The 19041-nt window shown below is 36.6% G+C and overlaps 1 protein-coding gene across 2 annotated transcripts in view; it reads right to left on the minus strand.

Moving 5' to 3' along the window:
- SNTG1 (syntrophin gamma 1) overlaps positions 1-19041 on the minus strand; it is a 398393-nt gene that overhangs the window by 330487 nt on the left and 48865 nt on the right. For both annotated transcript variants that reach the window (XM_062189597.1, XM_062189596.1), the window contains exons 4-6: positions 10659-10716; positions 9778-9821; positions 9644-9685 (exon numbers count right to left, since the gene is read on the minus strand). In XM_062189597.1, coding sequence (XP_062045581.1) covers positions 9644-9685; positions 9778-9821; positions 10659-10716 — 144 coding nt within the window. The remainder of the gene's footprint in view (positions 1-9643; positions 9686-9777; positions 9822-10658; positions 10717-19041) is intronic.

A 19041-nucleotide genomic window follows, 5' to 3' on the forward strand; every position in this document is an offset into this window, starting at 1 on the left:
CCTGAAATGCTCTCACCCTGCTTCCTCCTACTTCTCCTATTCCCATTCTTGATTTTTACAAAGATCTACTTTCCGTTAACGTTATACTCATAAAATGAACCCTACGCTAAGTATGGAGTTCAACAAATAGTATGAAGAAAAAACTCTGTTCCTCAACAGTGGAGACAAGGGCTATTAAAATCAGCAAATCTTAAAATGACAATTTCACTGCTATAGATTACCTTTTAGGTACTCTATTAGTTACCATAAAACACGAAAAACATATGGTGTTTGTCTTTTTTTGGTGCTGGCTTATTTCAGTAAGTATAATGGTAAATAGATAGTCCTGTATGGGTCAAATATGCTTTCTTGATACTATCTTGCTATCCAATACCAGGTAGCATCTCTTAAGCTGTCTGCATACACATCACTGTCACTAATGAGCAGAGGAAGGGACATTCCTACGGCACAGCTCTCCAGCAGCTGACTTAGGACTGCCAGCTATCCCTAAAAAAATAAGGATAGAGATTATAGAGTATTTTTTCAGCCTTAAAGCCACCCCAAACAGTGTTTAAGTGACCACAGATAAATGGATATTTAGCAGATCTTGGGGTTTAATTTTCTTCCTAATTCCCGTGTTTCTGATCCAGAGATTCATCTTTTACTACCACCAGGAAATGCCTCAGAACCACTAAAGAATGTAGAAACTCTGGAAGCCTCTTAATAGGACTCTCAGTGAAGCCTAGATTTAGATGTGAACTCCACAATGTGCCACACTCCCTCAAGTCCCTGAGAAGTTTTCACAATCTGTAGGATACATGCCATTTGCTCCTCACTAATATGAACTATTTACACATAGAGTGAGCAATGAGTGCATGACTTGTCCATTTTTTTTTACTCCCCATAGTATTGCAAAATCTCAACCTGAACAAATCCATCTACCCACTAGTATTTCTGGTAGTATCCATGTGCTTAGAAACTAGTCCTGCTTTTTGTCCAGTCTTTCTTCTTTTCTGGTCCCCTTTACTGAATTCTCTTACTTTTGGCTGATTCTGACCAGCATTACTGCATCTGTTGGGCATTGTGGCTGCTTCTGTTGGATACTACTTATTTCCCTATGCACCACTATGGGACTGAAAGTGTTTTTGAGAGGCATTTCTTAAGAGGTACAATGCATAATTCATTGCATACTGATATTTTTATGTGTTTTCCTGGAAAAATTTTTTCCTTCTTTTCTTCTAATGAGCTTTCTCCCAGGGACTCAAACAATCAGTTCACAGAGGTCTTAGGTACCTGGAAGAAAAACACTAATCTGAATAATTATGATAATTCTCAGTGTCAAGTCTTTATTTTCAGGATTTTTGTATACATATCCATTTTTTTGTTTTGTTTTGTTTGTAAGCACCACTGCTTTGGTATATATAGTTTCCCTCTCTTACTAATATCTTTCCTTACAATTATTAATTAGGTCTATGAGAAATATATATTTGTATTATACAGTTTTATATATTTGAACAAAATGTATCTTTAAAAAATAAAATAATTGAACATTTTAACTGGAAAAGAGATTTCCATGATCTTTTTCAAACCCTCCATCTTTCAGATAAGACAAAAGAGGTTCAGAGAGATTTAGGATTTAGGCCTTTCATCAACAACATAGCATGGCTGGAAAATATTGGTAGCAAAAATTTTAACTTAGCTCCTCAAACTTCATCCTCATGCGCTTTCTTCTCCTTATTTTCCATTTTATCACTTGATCATTTTGAAAACAAAATGTGAGCTTTGCAAAAAATCGTATAATTGTGTATCACCCATCTCCCCTCCTCCTTCTAACCTCCAGGGCAGGAGAGTGTCTGAGAAGAACCTGTACTGAAGGAGAGAAAGGATCGCACACATGCCCATCTCCAATGCAGGAGTCTTTCTCATATCAGTATGATGCGGTCTGCTTGTGCCTGCTGCTGTGCATCCTGTGTCTGTTCCTAGAATGAAATCAGCTGGGGATCAACTAAACCAATGGAAGACCTCTCTCTCTCTCTCTCTCTCTCTCTGTGACTCTTTCAAATAAAATAAATAAATAAATAATCTTTACCTAAAAAAGAGAGAAAATTTCATCAAGGCTAGTGAATTTTTCTAATAGTTTAATTTGCACTCTTAAAAAAAAAAGGCCAATTTAAGCATGCAAATAAAACAAGCCCTGACTATTTTATTTCTTTCTAAAATCAGAGGTAGCATAGAAAGAATTTTTGTCTTTGCACTTAACATTCCCCAAACCACTGGGAAATATTAAGTTAAATGATTTCATACATGGCTTTCCTTGCTAATAGTTATTTCAAAGAAAAAGAGTTCACTGTGATTAGAATGCTTAAGAAAGCGTTGGTCAATTAGAGCACAAAACCCTTTTCCAAATTGTGAATAATGTAATTGTTAGCAGTTAGATAAAACATGATTTGCAACTCAATGACATCTTAATCTTTTCACCAAAGTCTAAAATGATTTATGTGTTCGAATCACATTACTAATATATTCCTTGGTGATACATAAAACCTCTTAGACTATTCCCATTTATGAATAATGCTTTATCTATGGTGATTAGCCATAAACTTTGCAATGTCTTTTTTTCTTATTAATATAAACTAGAAAAGAACATGTTCTTAGGCCAACAGAAATTTTAAGTTAACCATATGTAAAAACAACCAAAATGTTATCAATCAGCATTAATTTTAGCAGCATCATTTCTTTGTATGAATGCATCATTTTTGTACATAATTTAGCTTTCAGTCTGCTTTTGTAAACCAAATTCAGAATGAAGGTGTCAATTATTTCCATTTCACATGTTCTAATATTTTCTCTTCATGAAATCAATAAAACAAAAAAACAAAAAGAGAATGAGCCCCTTTTAGGGGGATCCATAAATTTCAAACCTAAAACTGAATGTTCCTTTAGAAGGAAACCTCTGGAAATACCTTCCCACCTCTCATACTCTACCTGACAGAGACCCATTCTGTTTTTGAACTTTTACCATATGGAAGTTTCAAATTATACTGATAGATTCTTTGTCAGAACCAGGATGCCTCTTCTTACAACAAACACTTTTCTTTTTTGCCGTCATTAAATCTTATTTCTTCCTACATCTGATGATGATACCTAGATTATCACTATACTTTCAGGAATGTTATAAGTCAACATACTTTAAAGATTTATTTATTTTTTTGTAAAGCAGTGGGGGTGCGGAGAGAGAGATTGATTTTCTTTCTGCTGGTTAATTCCTGAAATTGTTGCAATAGCTGAGGCTGGGTCAGGTGAAAGCCAAGAGCTTGGAAGCCCATCCAAGTCTTCCACAGAGGTGGCAGGGCCCAATTACTTGGTCCATCTTTTGCTACTTTCCCAGATGCTTTAGCAGGGAGCTGGATTGGAAGTGGAGCAGAATGGACTGGGACTGACATTCATATGAGATGCCATTTTTTCAGGCAGTGCTTTAACTCGCTATGCCATCAAGACTGTCCCAACATTTTTTTCATATTTCCACTACCTAGTAATTTCTTCTAACTTTTTGTATACTGTTTTAATTTTAACATTCTAAAGAAATGATGTCCACACACCAGTAAGTGGTAAACTATATAAAGTGGTTGGTATACTTTTCTGATTAAACAAGGACTTGGTCCCAGTGTGTTTCACATAGATGGCACTCAGAATTTTTTTTCAATTATCTTTTTTTTTTTTTTTTTTTTTTTTTTTTTAAATTAAACTTTTATTTAATGAATATAAATTTCCAAAGTATAGCTTATGGGTTACAATGGCTTCCCCCCTCCCATAACTTCCCTCCCGCCCGCTACCCTCCCCTTTCCCGCTCCCTTTCCCCTTCCATTCATGTAAAGATTCATTTTCAATTCTCTTTGTATACAGAAGATCAGTTTAGTATATATTAGGTAAAGATTTCAACTTTTTGCCCATATAGCAACATCAAGTGAAAAAACTACCATTGGATTACTAATTATAGCATTAAATAGCAATGTACAGCACATTAAAGACAGAGATCCTACATAATTTTTTTTTCCAAATTAATTAATTTTCTATGCCATTTCCATTTTAACACCAGGTTGTTTTTTTTTTTTTTTTCATTTCCAATTCTCTTTATATACAGAAGATCACTTCAGTATATAATTAGCAAAGACCTCATCAGTCTGCGCCCACACAGAAATTTAGTATATCCTAAGTAAAGATTTCAACAGTTTGCACCAACACAGAAATATAAAGTGTAAATTACTGTTTGAGTACTAGTTATAGCATTAATTTACATTTCTTTTTTTTAACTTTTATTTAATGAATATAAATTTCCAAAGTACAGCTTATGGGTTACAATGGCTTCCCCTCTCCCATAACTTCCCTCCCGCCCGCAACACTCCCCTTTCCCGCTCCCTCTCCCCTTCCATTCACATCAAGATTCATTTTCAATTCTCCTTATATACAGAAGATCAGTTTAGTATATATTAGGTAAAGATTTCAACAGTTTGCCCCATATAGCAACACAAAGTGAAAAAACTACCGTTGGAGTACTAGTTATAGCATTAAATAACAGTGTACAGCACATTAAAGACAGAGATCCTACATAATATTTTTTTAAAATTAATTAATTTTCTATGCCATTTCCAATTTAACACCAGGTTGTTTTTTTTTTTTTTCATTTCCAATTATCTTTATACACAGAAGATCAATTCAGTATATAATTAGTAAAGACCTCATCAGTTTGTACCTACACAGAAACACAAAGTATAAAAATACTGTTTCAGTACTAGTTATAGCATCACTTCACATTAGACAACACATTAAGGACAGATCCCACATGGGGTGTAAGTACACAGTGACTCCTGTTGCTGACTTAACAATTTGACACTCCTGTTCATGGCGTCAGTAATCTCCCTAGGCTCTAGTCATGAGTTGTCAGGGCTATGGAAGCCTTTAGAGTTCGCTGACTTTGATCTTATTCCGATAGGGTCATAGTCAAAGTGGAAGTTCTCTCCTCCCTTCAGAGAAAGGTACCTCCTTCTTTGATGGCCCCGTTCTTTCCACTGGGATCTCACTCACAGAGATCTTTCATTTAGGTCTTTTTTTTTTTTTTTCCCATGGTATCTTGGCTTTCCATGCCTACAATACTCTCATGGGCTCTTCAGCCAGATCCGAATGCCTTAAGGGCTGATTCTGAGGCCAGAGTGTTGTTTAGGACATCTGCCATTCTATGAGTCTGCTGTGTATCCTGCTTCCCATGTTGGATCCTTCTCTCCCTTTTTGATTATATCAGTTAGTATTAGCAGACACTTGTCTTGTTTGTGTGATCCCTTTGACTCTTAGACCTATCAGAGCCATCAATTGTGAGCTGAAATTGATCACTTGGACTAGTGGGATGGCATTGGTACATGCCACCTTGATGGGATTGTGTTGGAATCCCCTGGCACATTTCTAACTCCACCATTTGCGGCAAGTCCGATTGAGCATGTCCCAAATTGTACATCTCTTCCCTCTCTTTTTCCACTCTGAAATTTAACAGGGATCACTTTTCAGTTAAAATTTAAACACCTAAGAATAATTGTGTGTTAATTACAGAGTTCAACCACTAGTACTAGAACAACAACAACAGCAACAAATACTAAAAAGGATAAAGTATTACACTGTACATCTAGAGTCAGGACAAGAGCTGATCAGGTCATTGTTTCTTATAGTGTTCATTTCACTTAACAGGTTTCCCCTTTACCGCTCAGTTGTCACCGATCAGGGAAAACAAATGATATTTGTCTCTTTGGGACTGAAAATCCACAACAACAAAACAAACAACCCACTTAAGAGATGGGCTAAGGACCTCAATAGACATTTTTCGAAAGAGGAAATCCAAATGGCCAACAGACACATGAAAAAATGTTCAAGATCACTAGCAATCAGAGAAATGCAAATCAAAACCACAATGAGGTTCCATCTCACCCCGGTGAGAATGGCTCACATTCAGAAATCTACCAACAGCAGATGCTGGAGAGGATGTGGGGAAAAAGGGACACTAACCCACTGTTGGTGGGAATGCAAACTGGTTAAGCCACTATGGAAGTCTGTCTGGAGATTCCTCAGAAACCTGAACATAACCCTACCATACAACCCAGCCATCCCACTCCTTGGAATTTACCCAAAGGAAATTAATTTGGCAAATAAAAAAGCCATCTGCACATTAATGTTTATTGCAGCTCAATTCACAATAGCTAAGACCTGGAACCAACCCAAATGCCCATCAACAGTAGACTGGATAAAGAAATTATGGGACATGTACTCCATAGAATACTATACAGCAGTAAGAAACAACGAAACCCGGTCATTTGCAACAAGATGGAGGAATCTGGAAAACATCATGCTGAGTGAATTAAGCCAGTCCCAAAGAGACATTTCTTTTTTTTTTTTAACTTTTATTTAATGAATATAAATTTCCAAAGTACAGCTTATGAATTACAATGGCTTTTTCCCCCCCATAACTTCCCTCCGACCCACAACCCTCCCCTCTCCTGCTCCCTCTCCCCTTCCATTCACATCAAGATTCATTTTCAATTATCATCATATACAAAAGATCAATTTAGTATATATTAAGTAATGATTTCAACAGTTTGCACCCACACAGAAACACAAAGTGTAAAATACTGTTTGAGTACTAGTTATAGCATTAAATCACAATGTACAGCACATTAAGGACAGAGATCTTACATGAGGAGTCAGTACACAGTGACTCCTGTTGTTGACTTAACAAATTGACAGTCTTGTTTATGGTGTCAGTAATCTCCCTAGGCTCTTGTCATGAGTTGCCAAGGCTATGGAAGCCTTTTGAGTTCACTGACTTCGATCTTTTTTAGACAAGGTCATAGTCAAAGTGGAAGTTCTCTCCTCCCTTCAGAGAAAGGTACCTCCTTCTTTGATGACCTGTTCTTTCCACTGGGATCTCACTCGCAGAGATCTTTCATTTAGGTAATTTTTTTTTTCCATAGTGTCTTGGCTTTCCATGCCTAAAATACTCTCATGTGCTTTTCAGCCGGATCCGAATGCCTTAAGGGCTGATGGCACTGAGAAATTTTATAGGTGATCAGTTTGCTGGAGAAGCAGTATAAAGAATATGGATGTCTAGATACAGGAAATGCAATCCATTTAATGTATCAAAGGCAATAAATCCTGCTTTCCTTGAAGAAAATATAAGCTCATTAAGGACTTTTTGTGCCTCAGAGGTAAAGCCCCCAGACTTCAACACATGATCACATTGAAAATAAGAGGCTCTGTAGGGATGAATAAGGACCCCTGAGTTTTCAAGCTCTTATCACAGATGCCCACCTTGATTTCCCACTGGAATTGTCAGGTACAACTCAACCTGCAGAGCACATCATTAGCTCTGTCCATGGGGCAACTCCTCAACCACCAGTATGGCTCATAAGGAGCCATCAGCTGCCATAGGCACAGCATCAGCCGTGGGGTTAAGGAAAGAGAAGCGTGGCAGTGCAAGAATTTGCAACAATGAGTAGTACAACATAAAATAGAACTCATTATCTAGACATGTGCGGGGTGGTTCATACATGTGAGTCTCATTGCAATTATTACTAGTTCATATTTTTTAGGAGGAAGAAAGGGACAGAAAGTTAAACTCATTTGTTTGGCATTACATCAGTGGTTTACTAGGACTGGCACACAGTTGTGTATGCAAGCTGAAGCCAGATATACACACTTTGCTGCTACTGGTTCTAGCTTTTCTTTCTTTCTTTTTTTTTTTAAGATTTTATTTATTTGAGCGTATCTCAGTTTTTATTTATTTAATTAGTATCTCAGTTCCACTGGGATGTAAGTCTATTACATAAGCAATAAGCAAGAAAGACAAAATCATTTAGTTACTATTGAAAAAAAAAAAAGGACAACAGAAAGTATTGGCAACTATATTTCAAAGCTCACAGGGTTAAGCTTGTCAATAAACTAGAAGTGTATTGTGGAGGACCACATAAAATTCTCAAAACAACCCTGAAAGTCTTTTGTTTGAAAGAGAATGTGCACCATCAGCAGTGGTGTGATTAGCATGTTCTAATCTTTCATGCCACACTGAGCTGTTTAATCAGAGCTCCATCACAGTTTGTTTGAGCATGCTGCCTGCTTTTGAAGGGCAAATTACAAACACATTCCAAATAACAGCATGCAGTTTTAAAAGAGAAAGCATTTGTTTTTATTCCCTGAATAATGAGTTTAAAATCTTTTTTATATATTTTCTAAAAAAAAGACAAAAGTTAAAAGCATTTTTGCTTCTGTGGCTATATGAGAAGTGCATGTGAGAATCTACAGAATAGAAAGGTCTCTGTGCTGTGCTGCTCGCTCACTTGTTTAAAACCTCTTCTGAAATACTACTTTTGTGCATATTTGTAGGAAACTTGAGATCTTAGTATATTTCATATGATGATAAGAACAGAGAGGCAACAGGATGGCCCAAATAGGATTATGAGAAGACAAAATCAAGTGATGCACACCAACAAACTTTGATTGGTTGTCCCAACTGCTTATCTTTAATACACAGGACAAAGTGTCTTTTCACAGACATGTGAGGTTCCTGCTCTGAAGATTGCAGTGCATGAATATATCAGAACAGTTTTCACCAAAGAAATATTAACAGAGGAACAATGCATCCAAAAACCAAATACACCAGAGCTATGAAAGGTAGAAGGCTTACAGTGGTTTTGATTTGTTTCTCAATCTAAATTTTTAGACATAATTTCATCTGCTCCTTCCTACAGGAGCTATTAGTAAAGATTTTATGAATGGATCCATTTTGAAGAGATGGGGGGAGGGGGGTTGTCTGATCCAGGGGCCCTGAATTTAGGAGCAGCAGAGTTTGAGAAGCCAGCAGCATGAATGATATTTAATCAACTGTGATGAGAATTTTCCAAAATATCCACTAGTGTCCTCATCCTTTCTCTATCATTGTTTATTCATTTCACCTTTGCACCTGAAGATTTTTCAAAGTACATTTTATAGGCTACCTAAAATGTAGTCCCTTAGATGAGTTATTAAATTCAAATTCCTGCAGGAACCAACACTTGCTAAGTTAGAATATCTAATTCTGAAGCCTCAGAATCTGCACATTTACAAACATCCATGAAAATATCCCATTAAAAATTGATGGCTGCTCTGAGTAATCCTAAACTTGTCTGCTTAGAATTACTATGCTCTTCTAAATGTCTCTCTCTCCCACTCCCTCTCTCACTTCTGCCTTCCCTCCACACACAGTCTTTATATGCTCTTTCACTGGTTCTTAATGTGGGATGAGAATTTCCTGACATAGTGTTAAAAGTTTTTAAACATTTTCAAGGGCATAGAAATATATGTCATCTAGAGATATATTTAGGAGGCATTTACTGGTAGGAATTAATAGAAGGAAAAACACACAACAAATAACTATCCTTAAGCATGTCGTTGAAATGCATTTCATCTTGGTTAACACTTATCTGTTTTTGAAAGAAAAAGGCATGAATCAACAGATAACTGAAAATTTGATAACATACATGATCAATGTCATCTTTCCCTAATGGAGAAACTGATGATAATTTTGAGCAATACACCAAATCCTTACTTGCACCTGGGTAAAATCATAACATTAGGAAAAAAGTAAACTCACCACTTCTTCATGTCTGCATTTTCTCACATTAATTCCATTTATCTGCAATGAGAAGAAAATCATAGTTTCACATACTATTTTGCAGATTTCCTTATGTTTGGGTTGCACATATGTAATAACGATAAAATGTGTACCTGAAGAATTGCATCACCAATAAAGAGTAGTCCTGAGAGTTCCGCTATGAATGAAAAAGTACAATCGATTATACAGCAAATATTTCCATCATTCAGATCAAAGACTTGATTAAACCATGACAAAACTGATGGAGGAAACACAAATTTAAATGTTTAATTTTAAATGTTTTATGTGGCTAGCATATACCATAAAGCAAATAACATACAAGGAATGGAGATCCAATACAATAACATGGTTCAGACCACCTTACTTATTGAAATGCTTTCTGGCATGTTTCTATTTAGTTGTATTATTTCAGACATTATAGTTGCTAAAACTTGATCATTCTTCTGTTGAATGACCCAATTTTCTCACGTACTTCTATATCTGAGGTCTCCATGAAAAAGTTTGCGATGTTCACATTTAATCCATCAGCTGTGGAATTAGCTCCAAGAATTTTTTATAAGTATTATACTTTTAACTGATGGAAGACAATGGAACAACTACTTTATATGCATATTGTTTTTTCTAAATGAAATTTTTTTTTAACAAAGGGCTGAATAAAATTGTATATGTGAACTGAAAGAATATCTAGACTTGTCTTCACGGGGTGTGATTTGTCTTGTGTGTGTGTGTGTGTGCTTAATGAAACAAGGGAAAAGCTAGAGTCTCTAATTTATCCAGGGTCACTTTTTTTCTCTTTCATCCGTGCTCTCCTCTGAGAGAGAAGCTCTACTGCGGAGTGATAAATGGCATGGTCTCAGGAATTACACTCTGCCCCTCACTGCACAACCGTGGGAAACTTAAGTCATCACATGATACAGTAACAATCGATGATTCACTGTTCAATAATAAGAATTTACAAAGGTATGGCTAAGATATAATTCTCTAAATACCTTACCTCTTTGCTCCTTGGAAATTTTTGAAATGACAACTGGAATGTTATGCTCCGCTCCTCCCTGGAAAAGGAAATCATGTATTGTATTTTTTTTTTTAATCTCAAAAGGATGCAGATTTTAGCTGAAAGCATATTTAAATAAATTTGTGTAATTTCCTCATATGTAGATAGTGTTCCCATGAAAATCCTCTACCTGTTTAGAATTTTGCTGAGACTTTCAGTAAGTCATACCAATTGTCCCTGAAAGTTGCATTTCTCAAGAGAGATGATTATGTCTTTGAACAGGCTTAGTCTTCAATGTGCAGCAATGCAGACCATTGCAGGGATTCTTTCCTAGGGTACCAGCACCTGATAATTATGTACTTCCATTAACCGACTACATTAGGCTTTGTCTGTGGCCAAGCACTCTTAGTAGTACAGGGACCTCTCTGGCTGCTAAGTGACCAGGGAGCCCTCACATTCACAGTAGATAAACAAATCAGAATGTGCATATGCATGAGGGAGAAGACACTCATCAGCATTTCCTTAATTAGTGTTAGATTTCTCTGTGAAATCTCATACTGAACAATTTACAGACTGAAACACCCTGCCAAGGGTGTTGCAGTCTTAATTTGTTATTGGACAAAGTAGTGCTTTGTTATGAAAAAAAAAAAAAAAAGAATGGGGAATAAACAAACTGAAGATATTTAAATTAAATAGAATCAATCCCTAGAATAACTGCAAACAGATTCTATTTCTCCATTACAGTGTAGAGAAGGTAGAAAGCGGTAGTTAAAAAAATCAAATAAATACCTTAAATAATAAAATGTTGAATATAATAGAAGAACGGCTCTTTTAACATAAGATCCTTGAAAAGAAAATCTAAATTCTATGAAGGTTGCCCTATATTAGGATATTTAAATCTCTTAAGCTTTCCTTGTTTTAAACAACAACAAAAATAATATATACTGACATTTTTCCTCATGGGTGTCTGCTTTTACCATTGATTGTCCAGTGTACTTATATATTATATAATTGATTTTTTTTTTAAGAAAAGCTTTGATATTCAACTTCTTCTTGGCAAGTAGAATCCTTTCTATATTTGGGATATGACAAATAAACTTGATAATTCAGATAAGAAAAATTCTCCTACCAGGGTTGAAATTCAGACACATCACTGAACTCTCCTTTTCTTATAGTCTCCTACCAATCCATTAGCCATCCTTCTGATCTCCACCACTCTTTGGCATAGGCTACAATGGTCCCTAACACTGGCTCTGTTTTGAATATGCATGGTTCTAGCAAGCCCTGATACTGCTTATGATAATCATGCCTTTCATGAATACAGGAATACCGAATTGTGACTGACAGTATGATAGACATTAGGTGCTTATTCAGCACACAGTAAACACTAAATAAAGGGGAGCTGTCATTCTACTGTAGTCTACCAAGATTTATGTGCAAAACCTCATGGCATTAAAGTGGTAAATCATAATAGGACTAACCCACTCTAAGACTCTTATTTATGAATTAGGACTTCAATTTCCTAATCCTCTACATATATTCTGTTATATTTTTTCTCATTGTATTTCTCAGCTGCTAATCTGCTATAATATTTATCAATTTGCTATAGTTATTCTTTATTTTATTTCTCCTTTTCTCATCCCTAACTAAAATGTAAGTTCCTTGACAGCATTGTGTTTTGGGGGGAGTTTGTTTTGTGCATTGATGCAAACCCAGTGCATAGAATGATCCATTTTTTATCATTGAAATATTTTTTTAAATGAATGAATGAGGTTCAAAAATTTTCCAACCCTATACTGTGGTTGCTGATAGTTTCTTGAGGTTGGGAAATTAAAAATGTCAAGAATGTATCTACATTTTTTGAAAGAAAAAGCTGGTTAACACAAAAGAATCATCAACTGATGACGTTTTAAGCAGAATAGAAAGAGGAAATGACTCAAGCATGATATTGGATATTTTGAGACAAGGAGCAGCATTGTTTTGCCAATCTCATCAGTGTGGCTTGTCATCAAAGCATTTCCCTTAAGCTGTTTTGCAATTCACAAATTCCTCTTGTTCCACTATGGAATCCAGAGATTTTATTAATGCTCAGATTTTTAATCCAAACTACCACAGACAATGAGAAACCTGTTCTTTGGGTCCTTCTAGATAAAATGCTGTTGAGACAGCAATTTCCTACTGTCAACTCAACCGTCTCATCCTATTTTCACCACCTAGATATGTAGCTATCCTGGAAGCACAGGTTGGAAATAATCTGTATTTTGCCAACATTTTTACTTTACAGGCAAAAGGCCTTTTAAAATTTCCATGAATTCAGTGCAAACTTTTTTGTTTGTTTGTTTCTATTTTTAAATCATACATTTGGAGCTCTAAGAGAATTTTTAAACTAATTTCAGAAAATGTTTTTATTAATGAAAAAGGAAAAAAGTTAAGACAAAACTCAGAGGGTAAAACGGGAACTGAAAATTTTAGTACCTTGAAATGTCAGAGCATCCCAACCCTGTTAAAGTTAATTAGATTTAGCTTAGGAGCTAAATGGGGAAATCTAGTCTTCCAGGCAAGAATCAAATACTGTGCCTTTCTCTGTTTAAGACAGATGATAAGATTCCCATTGCACTTACAATCAATATCAAAATCCTTAGCAGTCCGTGTCCTGTGGCCTCAGCCGCCTGTGAAGTTTCCTCATTCTGAGACCTAAAGGATGTCAATATTTACTTTCTCCTGGTCTGGAATGTTTTGTCTTTCCCTTTTAATCTACCTGGTTAAACTCCTTCGTATATGTGAGATTTTGGCTGAAAGATCTGTCCTTTGGTATTTTATTTAAAGTAATTCATTTGTGCAGCACTTGATCATGGTTGATTCACATCTACTTATCTGACTAACAATTGGATGAAAGTGAACATTCTCAGTAGTGTGTGATTGTCCTGAGACACACCCCTACCAGGAAGGAATGTCACATAATTATGGTTTAGAGGATGCCAAAGTTAAATGGGCACTGTTAACCCAGCGTGGGAGGGGATCCAAGAGTATGAAAAAGGAAGCTTTACTATAAGGTGCACCCAGATAATATTATATCAAATATCATCCAATTTTGTAACATTCACTTTATAAAGCAGAGCTGATGTTATAACTAGCATTGTAGGATCAAGGCAGTGGAGTCTCATGTAAAGCATTTTAGAAATAACTTTGCCAATGTAACTGTGAAACACCACCAAATCAATCCTAGAATGCTTTAGAGAATCTTAACAAACCAATCTTTTCGGTTCAACATTTTTTTTATTTCAATCAATCCATCAATATATATTCTAGGCTCTGAGAAAAAAAAAAAAAAAAGATGAACCAATTCTTTGAGCTTTGCCCATTTAGGGTAGGGCAAATTCTTGCAAGCAGACAATAACTCAGTAATTATGGTTAAACGCCAAAGCAGACAGGTCTAGGAGAAGCATCAAAGGGACACACCTGAAACAGTAGAAGGAAGTACCACTGTTCTGGATGCTGTCTGCATTTGCCCAAACTATTGAAGTTTGCTGTTGACAAAACTTAGTGGATTTTCCTATATACTATGGTTGCCTTATCTGAAATCTCAAAATCAAGAAATCTATAGAGACAAAAAGTACATCAGTAGCTGTTCAAGGCTGAGATGATGGAGACCTGGGGACAAAGGGTGACAGCTAAAAGAAATGTGCTTTTTCTTGAGATGATAAAATACTCTAAAATTAACTATACTGATGGTGGCATATATTCTTAGATAATACCAAAAATCGTAGCATTGGGTACTTAATTTTTTTTCTGTTTGGCATAGAACATTCTTTTTTGTAATTTATTTTATTTGCATACATTTCATAAATACAACTTTGGGAACATAGTAATTCTTACCATATACCCACCCTCCCACCCATACTCCTACTCCTCTTCCTATTCACTCTACTGTTCCCAATCTTGTTTTTTACTAAGCTCTATTTTCAAATAACTTTATGCAGAGAAGATTATCTCTATTCTAGGTAGAGTTCACCTCTTTATATGAGGGAAAAAAGAAAAAAGAGGAATAGAAAAAAATCAAAACAAAAAAATGAAAAACAAAAGCAAACAAACAAAGCAACAAGAACAAAAGCTATTCCTCAACAGTCCAGACAAGGTGTGTTCAAAGTCATTGCCTCTGAACGGTACTTTCACTTTTTAAAATTTTTTTGGAAACTTAATTATGTTTAAAGAGAATCTAAAGAATGACACATCTTTTGGGAACACTTAGACTTAACTATAATTTGTGTGACATAAGAATATCCTCTACTTATTACACTAAAATGAAGTAATTCTTTGAGAACAAATTTTACTATTAAGTCTCATACTACAACAGATGTCCTGCATGGGAAGTTAGTGCACAGTGACTCCTGTTGTTTATTTAACAAGTAACATTCTTATGTATGACATCCGTGATCACTGGAGGCTCTTGACAAGAGCTGCCTAGGCTATGGAAGCCTTCTGAATCCACAAACTCCATCAGTATTTAGACAAGGCCATAAGTAAAGTAGTGTTCTCCTCCCTTCAGAGAAAAGTACCTCCTTTTTGATGATCACGTCTTTCCACTGGGCTCTTGCCCACAGAAGTCCTTCATGAAGAACATTTTTTTGCTAGAGTGTCTTGGCTTTCCATGCCTGAAATGCTACTTTTTCAGCCAAACCAGAATATCTTAAGGATTGATTCTGAGGTCAGAGTGCTGCTTAAGGAGATTGTCATTCTGTGAGTCTGCTGTATGGACTGCTTCCCATGTTGGAGCATTCACTCTTTTAATTCTGTCTCTTACTATTTCCAAACCCTTAGTCCTATTTATATAATCACTTTAACACTTGATCCTGTGTATATGATCACTTTAACACTTAATCTTATCCATATGAGCTCTATGACATCACAACCCAGCTTAAGGGGATTTGGAGTCCCAAGGCAAATTTTTAAGCTGTACCCTTAGAAGTAGGTCTGTAGAAATGTTTGCAGAACTATACTGCATTACAGTTACAAACTTCATACACTTCCTAATTACAACGTTAGGGTCATGGTGATTCTTCCCACCATGCCTGCTTTCCTACCCACACTCCTGACCCCCTTCTTCCCTCTCTTATTCTGACTTTTATTTTTAATTAAGATCTATTTTCAATTAACTTTAAACACATATGGTTAACTGTATGCTAAGTAAAGAGTTCAATGATTAGTATGAAAGAAAAAAAGGTAAGTAAAATAAGATTAAATAAATGAAAAGAAAGAAAAAATAATATTTTTAAAATACTCTTTTATTTGAAATCCATTGTGGCAGCGAGAAACAGGGAGTGGGGTGATGTACTCTGTCCACTGGTTTGCTCCCTAAATAGCCATAGCAACAGCTAGGGCTGAGCCAGACCAAAGCTAGGAGCCAGGAACTCCACATAGATATCTTTCATGGGTGGTAGGCGCCCAAGCACTTTGGATATTATCTTCTCAGGTATATTAGCAGGAAGATGAATTAGAAGCAGAGCAGCTGGGACTCCAACTAGCACTCTGCTATGGGATGCCAGCATCACAAGCATCAGCTGTGTTATAACTTCGGCCCTAAACTGAGTACTTTAAATGGGTAGACTGCACAGTGAATTCCATATCAATATTAATGCTTAGTTAAAAATAGGCTTCAAAATAATAATTTTCTAGTACTTTTAATTTATTCTTGGGATTCATCCATGATCTTCAAATTCAGACTTATATTCTGCCTACTATCTTCATATTTTTAATACAGGAAAGGTGCATTTTCACTCTGCCTATGGTGGATAAAAGTTAACCAAGCTCGAATAAAAAGAATAGATAAGGGGAATGGGGAAATATGTATGTGAACATGTGGATTTATTTGTATCAGTGCTTGCTTTCATAGATTTTTGCTTTGAAATCCCTACTAAATTAAACAGTAAAAATCCACTATAGCTATTATGAAGATATACTTTTAGTTGTGAAATTAGATGCAATTACTATCCAATCCTCAATATGAGGGAATTACTTGTTTGATCCTCATCATTATGATCCATTTATTTCAGTTTTAAACAAATGAGAAGGTGAACACCATGATTTATGTCCCCAAGAAGAGAATTTAGAGATAATATGATTTGTGTCCCCAGAAGGAAATTGCACTGATAATTTGGTCCAGTTTCCATAGACACAAAGCACAGTTATTCCAAATAAGGACTGTGTCATCAGTTTTATGTAGGGTTGAGGCCTAGCTCTGCCAATTACAATACTAAAGTTCCTTAACCTCTTAATTCTTAATCTCCTTGTCTGTGGAATGTATAAAAATAGTTATGCACTTCACTGGCTAATAAAAATCAAATTAAACAGCATTTAGAATATTTAGCTTAGAATCTGCCACTTAATTAGCAGGTCATAAATTAATAATTATTGTTCATAAATTTCAGGATGATTAATATTGATAACAATTATAATTATCTTTTTTCATTGCTGCCATGTTAAAACTTCTTAATAGATATCACCATTGAACACACACATTTCCTTAATGATTGGGTATAATTTATTATTTACATAAGAAAAGCAATGCTTGGTGGGAAATGCTGCAGAAAATATTTTTCTGGTAATAGTATTTAAAACACTTGTTCCCTATAAGGTGATTTTTAAAAAGACTATCATCAGGGCTGGTGCTGTGGTGCAGCGGGTTAAAGCCACTGCCTACAGAGTCAGCATCCCACATGGGCTCCAGCTCTGCTCCATTTCTGATCCAGTTCTCTGCTATGGCCTTGGAAAGCAGTGGAAGATGGCCCAAGTGCTTGGCTCCCTGCACCCACGTGGAAGACCCAGAAGAAGCTCCTGGCTCCTGGCTTTGGATCAGCACAGCTCTGGCCATTGCAGCCGACTGGAGAGTGAACCAGCGGATGGAAGACCTCTCTCTCTCTCTCTCTGCCTCTTCTTCTCTGTGTAACTCTGACTTTCAAATAAATAAATAAATCTTTAAAAAAAGATATTTGTAGATAAATAAAGGTCTCATAATGGCAAGATGGTGGCTTTTCTTAAGGTGACTATCCACAGATTTTTTTTTAATCCCCTTGTGTTCAAAGTTGGTGACATTTGGGGAGGCAGTTGTGCAGAGTAAGTGATTTACAGAAAAGATAAAGATCAGCATGGTCCCAACTAGAGGGATGCACACTTGAAAGGAAATGTCCACCAGAACACTCAGAGGGGACAGGGATGGCAGCCAACGTGCTGGGAGCAGAGCCAGAAAACTCTGGAGGGGCTGATGCTGCACCACAGAAAAGCCGGCCAGCCCCAGCCCAGATGCACTTCAGCATTGACGGGCTAGGCCAGTGGGGCAATGCAAAACCTACACCAGCTACCCTGATGCCACTGGCTCCTTCAAATGAATCCATTTCAGTCTGAGAGCAGAGAGGTGGATATGTGATAGGAGTTAAAATGGCCATGTTTGTTTCTTCCAGCTTTTTCAGAACACAGATATAGCTTTGGGGAACATTAAAAAAAATAGTAAATAGAAGGGATTGAGTTTCTTCTGAGGGCCAAATAAAAACAAAACTAACATAAGAAGAAAAAATGAACATGTTTGCGACTTCCAAGAGTTGTTTTCAATCAGGGAAAATGGAATAACAGTACTAGACTGAAAGAATTCTAAATCATCATTCACAAAGACCCAGAGTTACAGCAGCCACATGAATGCCTCTGTGGGACAGCCTGAGAGTAAAATAGCACAAATTAGCGGGCTCCCTGCAGGGGTGAGCAGGAGTGAGCACTGGACAGAGAGCACGGGAAGGGGATCTGAGCACAGGAGGACAGGGGCCTCTCTGAAGGTCTGGAATCCAAGATCCTGTAAAGACAGCAGAGGGCCAGGTATAAGTGTGTGCATGCCACACCCCCACATCTCATCTCATCGTGTTCTGGTTCTGCTACTCCGTTGATTCTTCTAGATTCACTAGGCTGCAGTCTAAGAGTGCAAGTAATAAAAGACAGGAATGCAGAGAAAGTGGCAAGATACAGGAATAGGCACGTCCCACAGTGGTGAGAGAGAATTCCTTTTAACTGCTGGAGCTGAGGACAAATGTCTCACCCAACCTCTGCAAGGGGGACATGGGAATGAGAGGGCCAGGCCTGTGTGTCACTCCTCCCTGGTCAGCACAGCCTCTGTGCTCAGAGGTCCTTGTTTGCTTCTGTGTTGGTTTTTTCTTTCTGATTGTGAATTGGCATGGATATAAAGTTAATTTTGGTCTTTACCTTTCATGGCAAAGCATCCTAAAGGATTTTAGGAATCTAAAGGATAAATGTATCCATGAAGATAACCAGTGATTCCTAAAGATTTTTCAACAAAACTGATGCCAAAATTCTTTTTGGATGGTTGTATTCCAGAGTGTCTAGT

The sequence above is a fragment of the Lepus europaeus genome, chromosome 4 (assembly GCF_033115175.1).
Source record: "Lepus europaeus isolate LE1 chromosome 4, mLepTim1.pri, whole genome shotgun sequence".
In the NCBI taxonomy this organism is placed as follows: domain Eukaryota; kingdom Metazoa; phylum Chordata; class Mammalia; order Lagomorpha; family Leporidae; genus Lepus; species Lepus europaeus.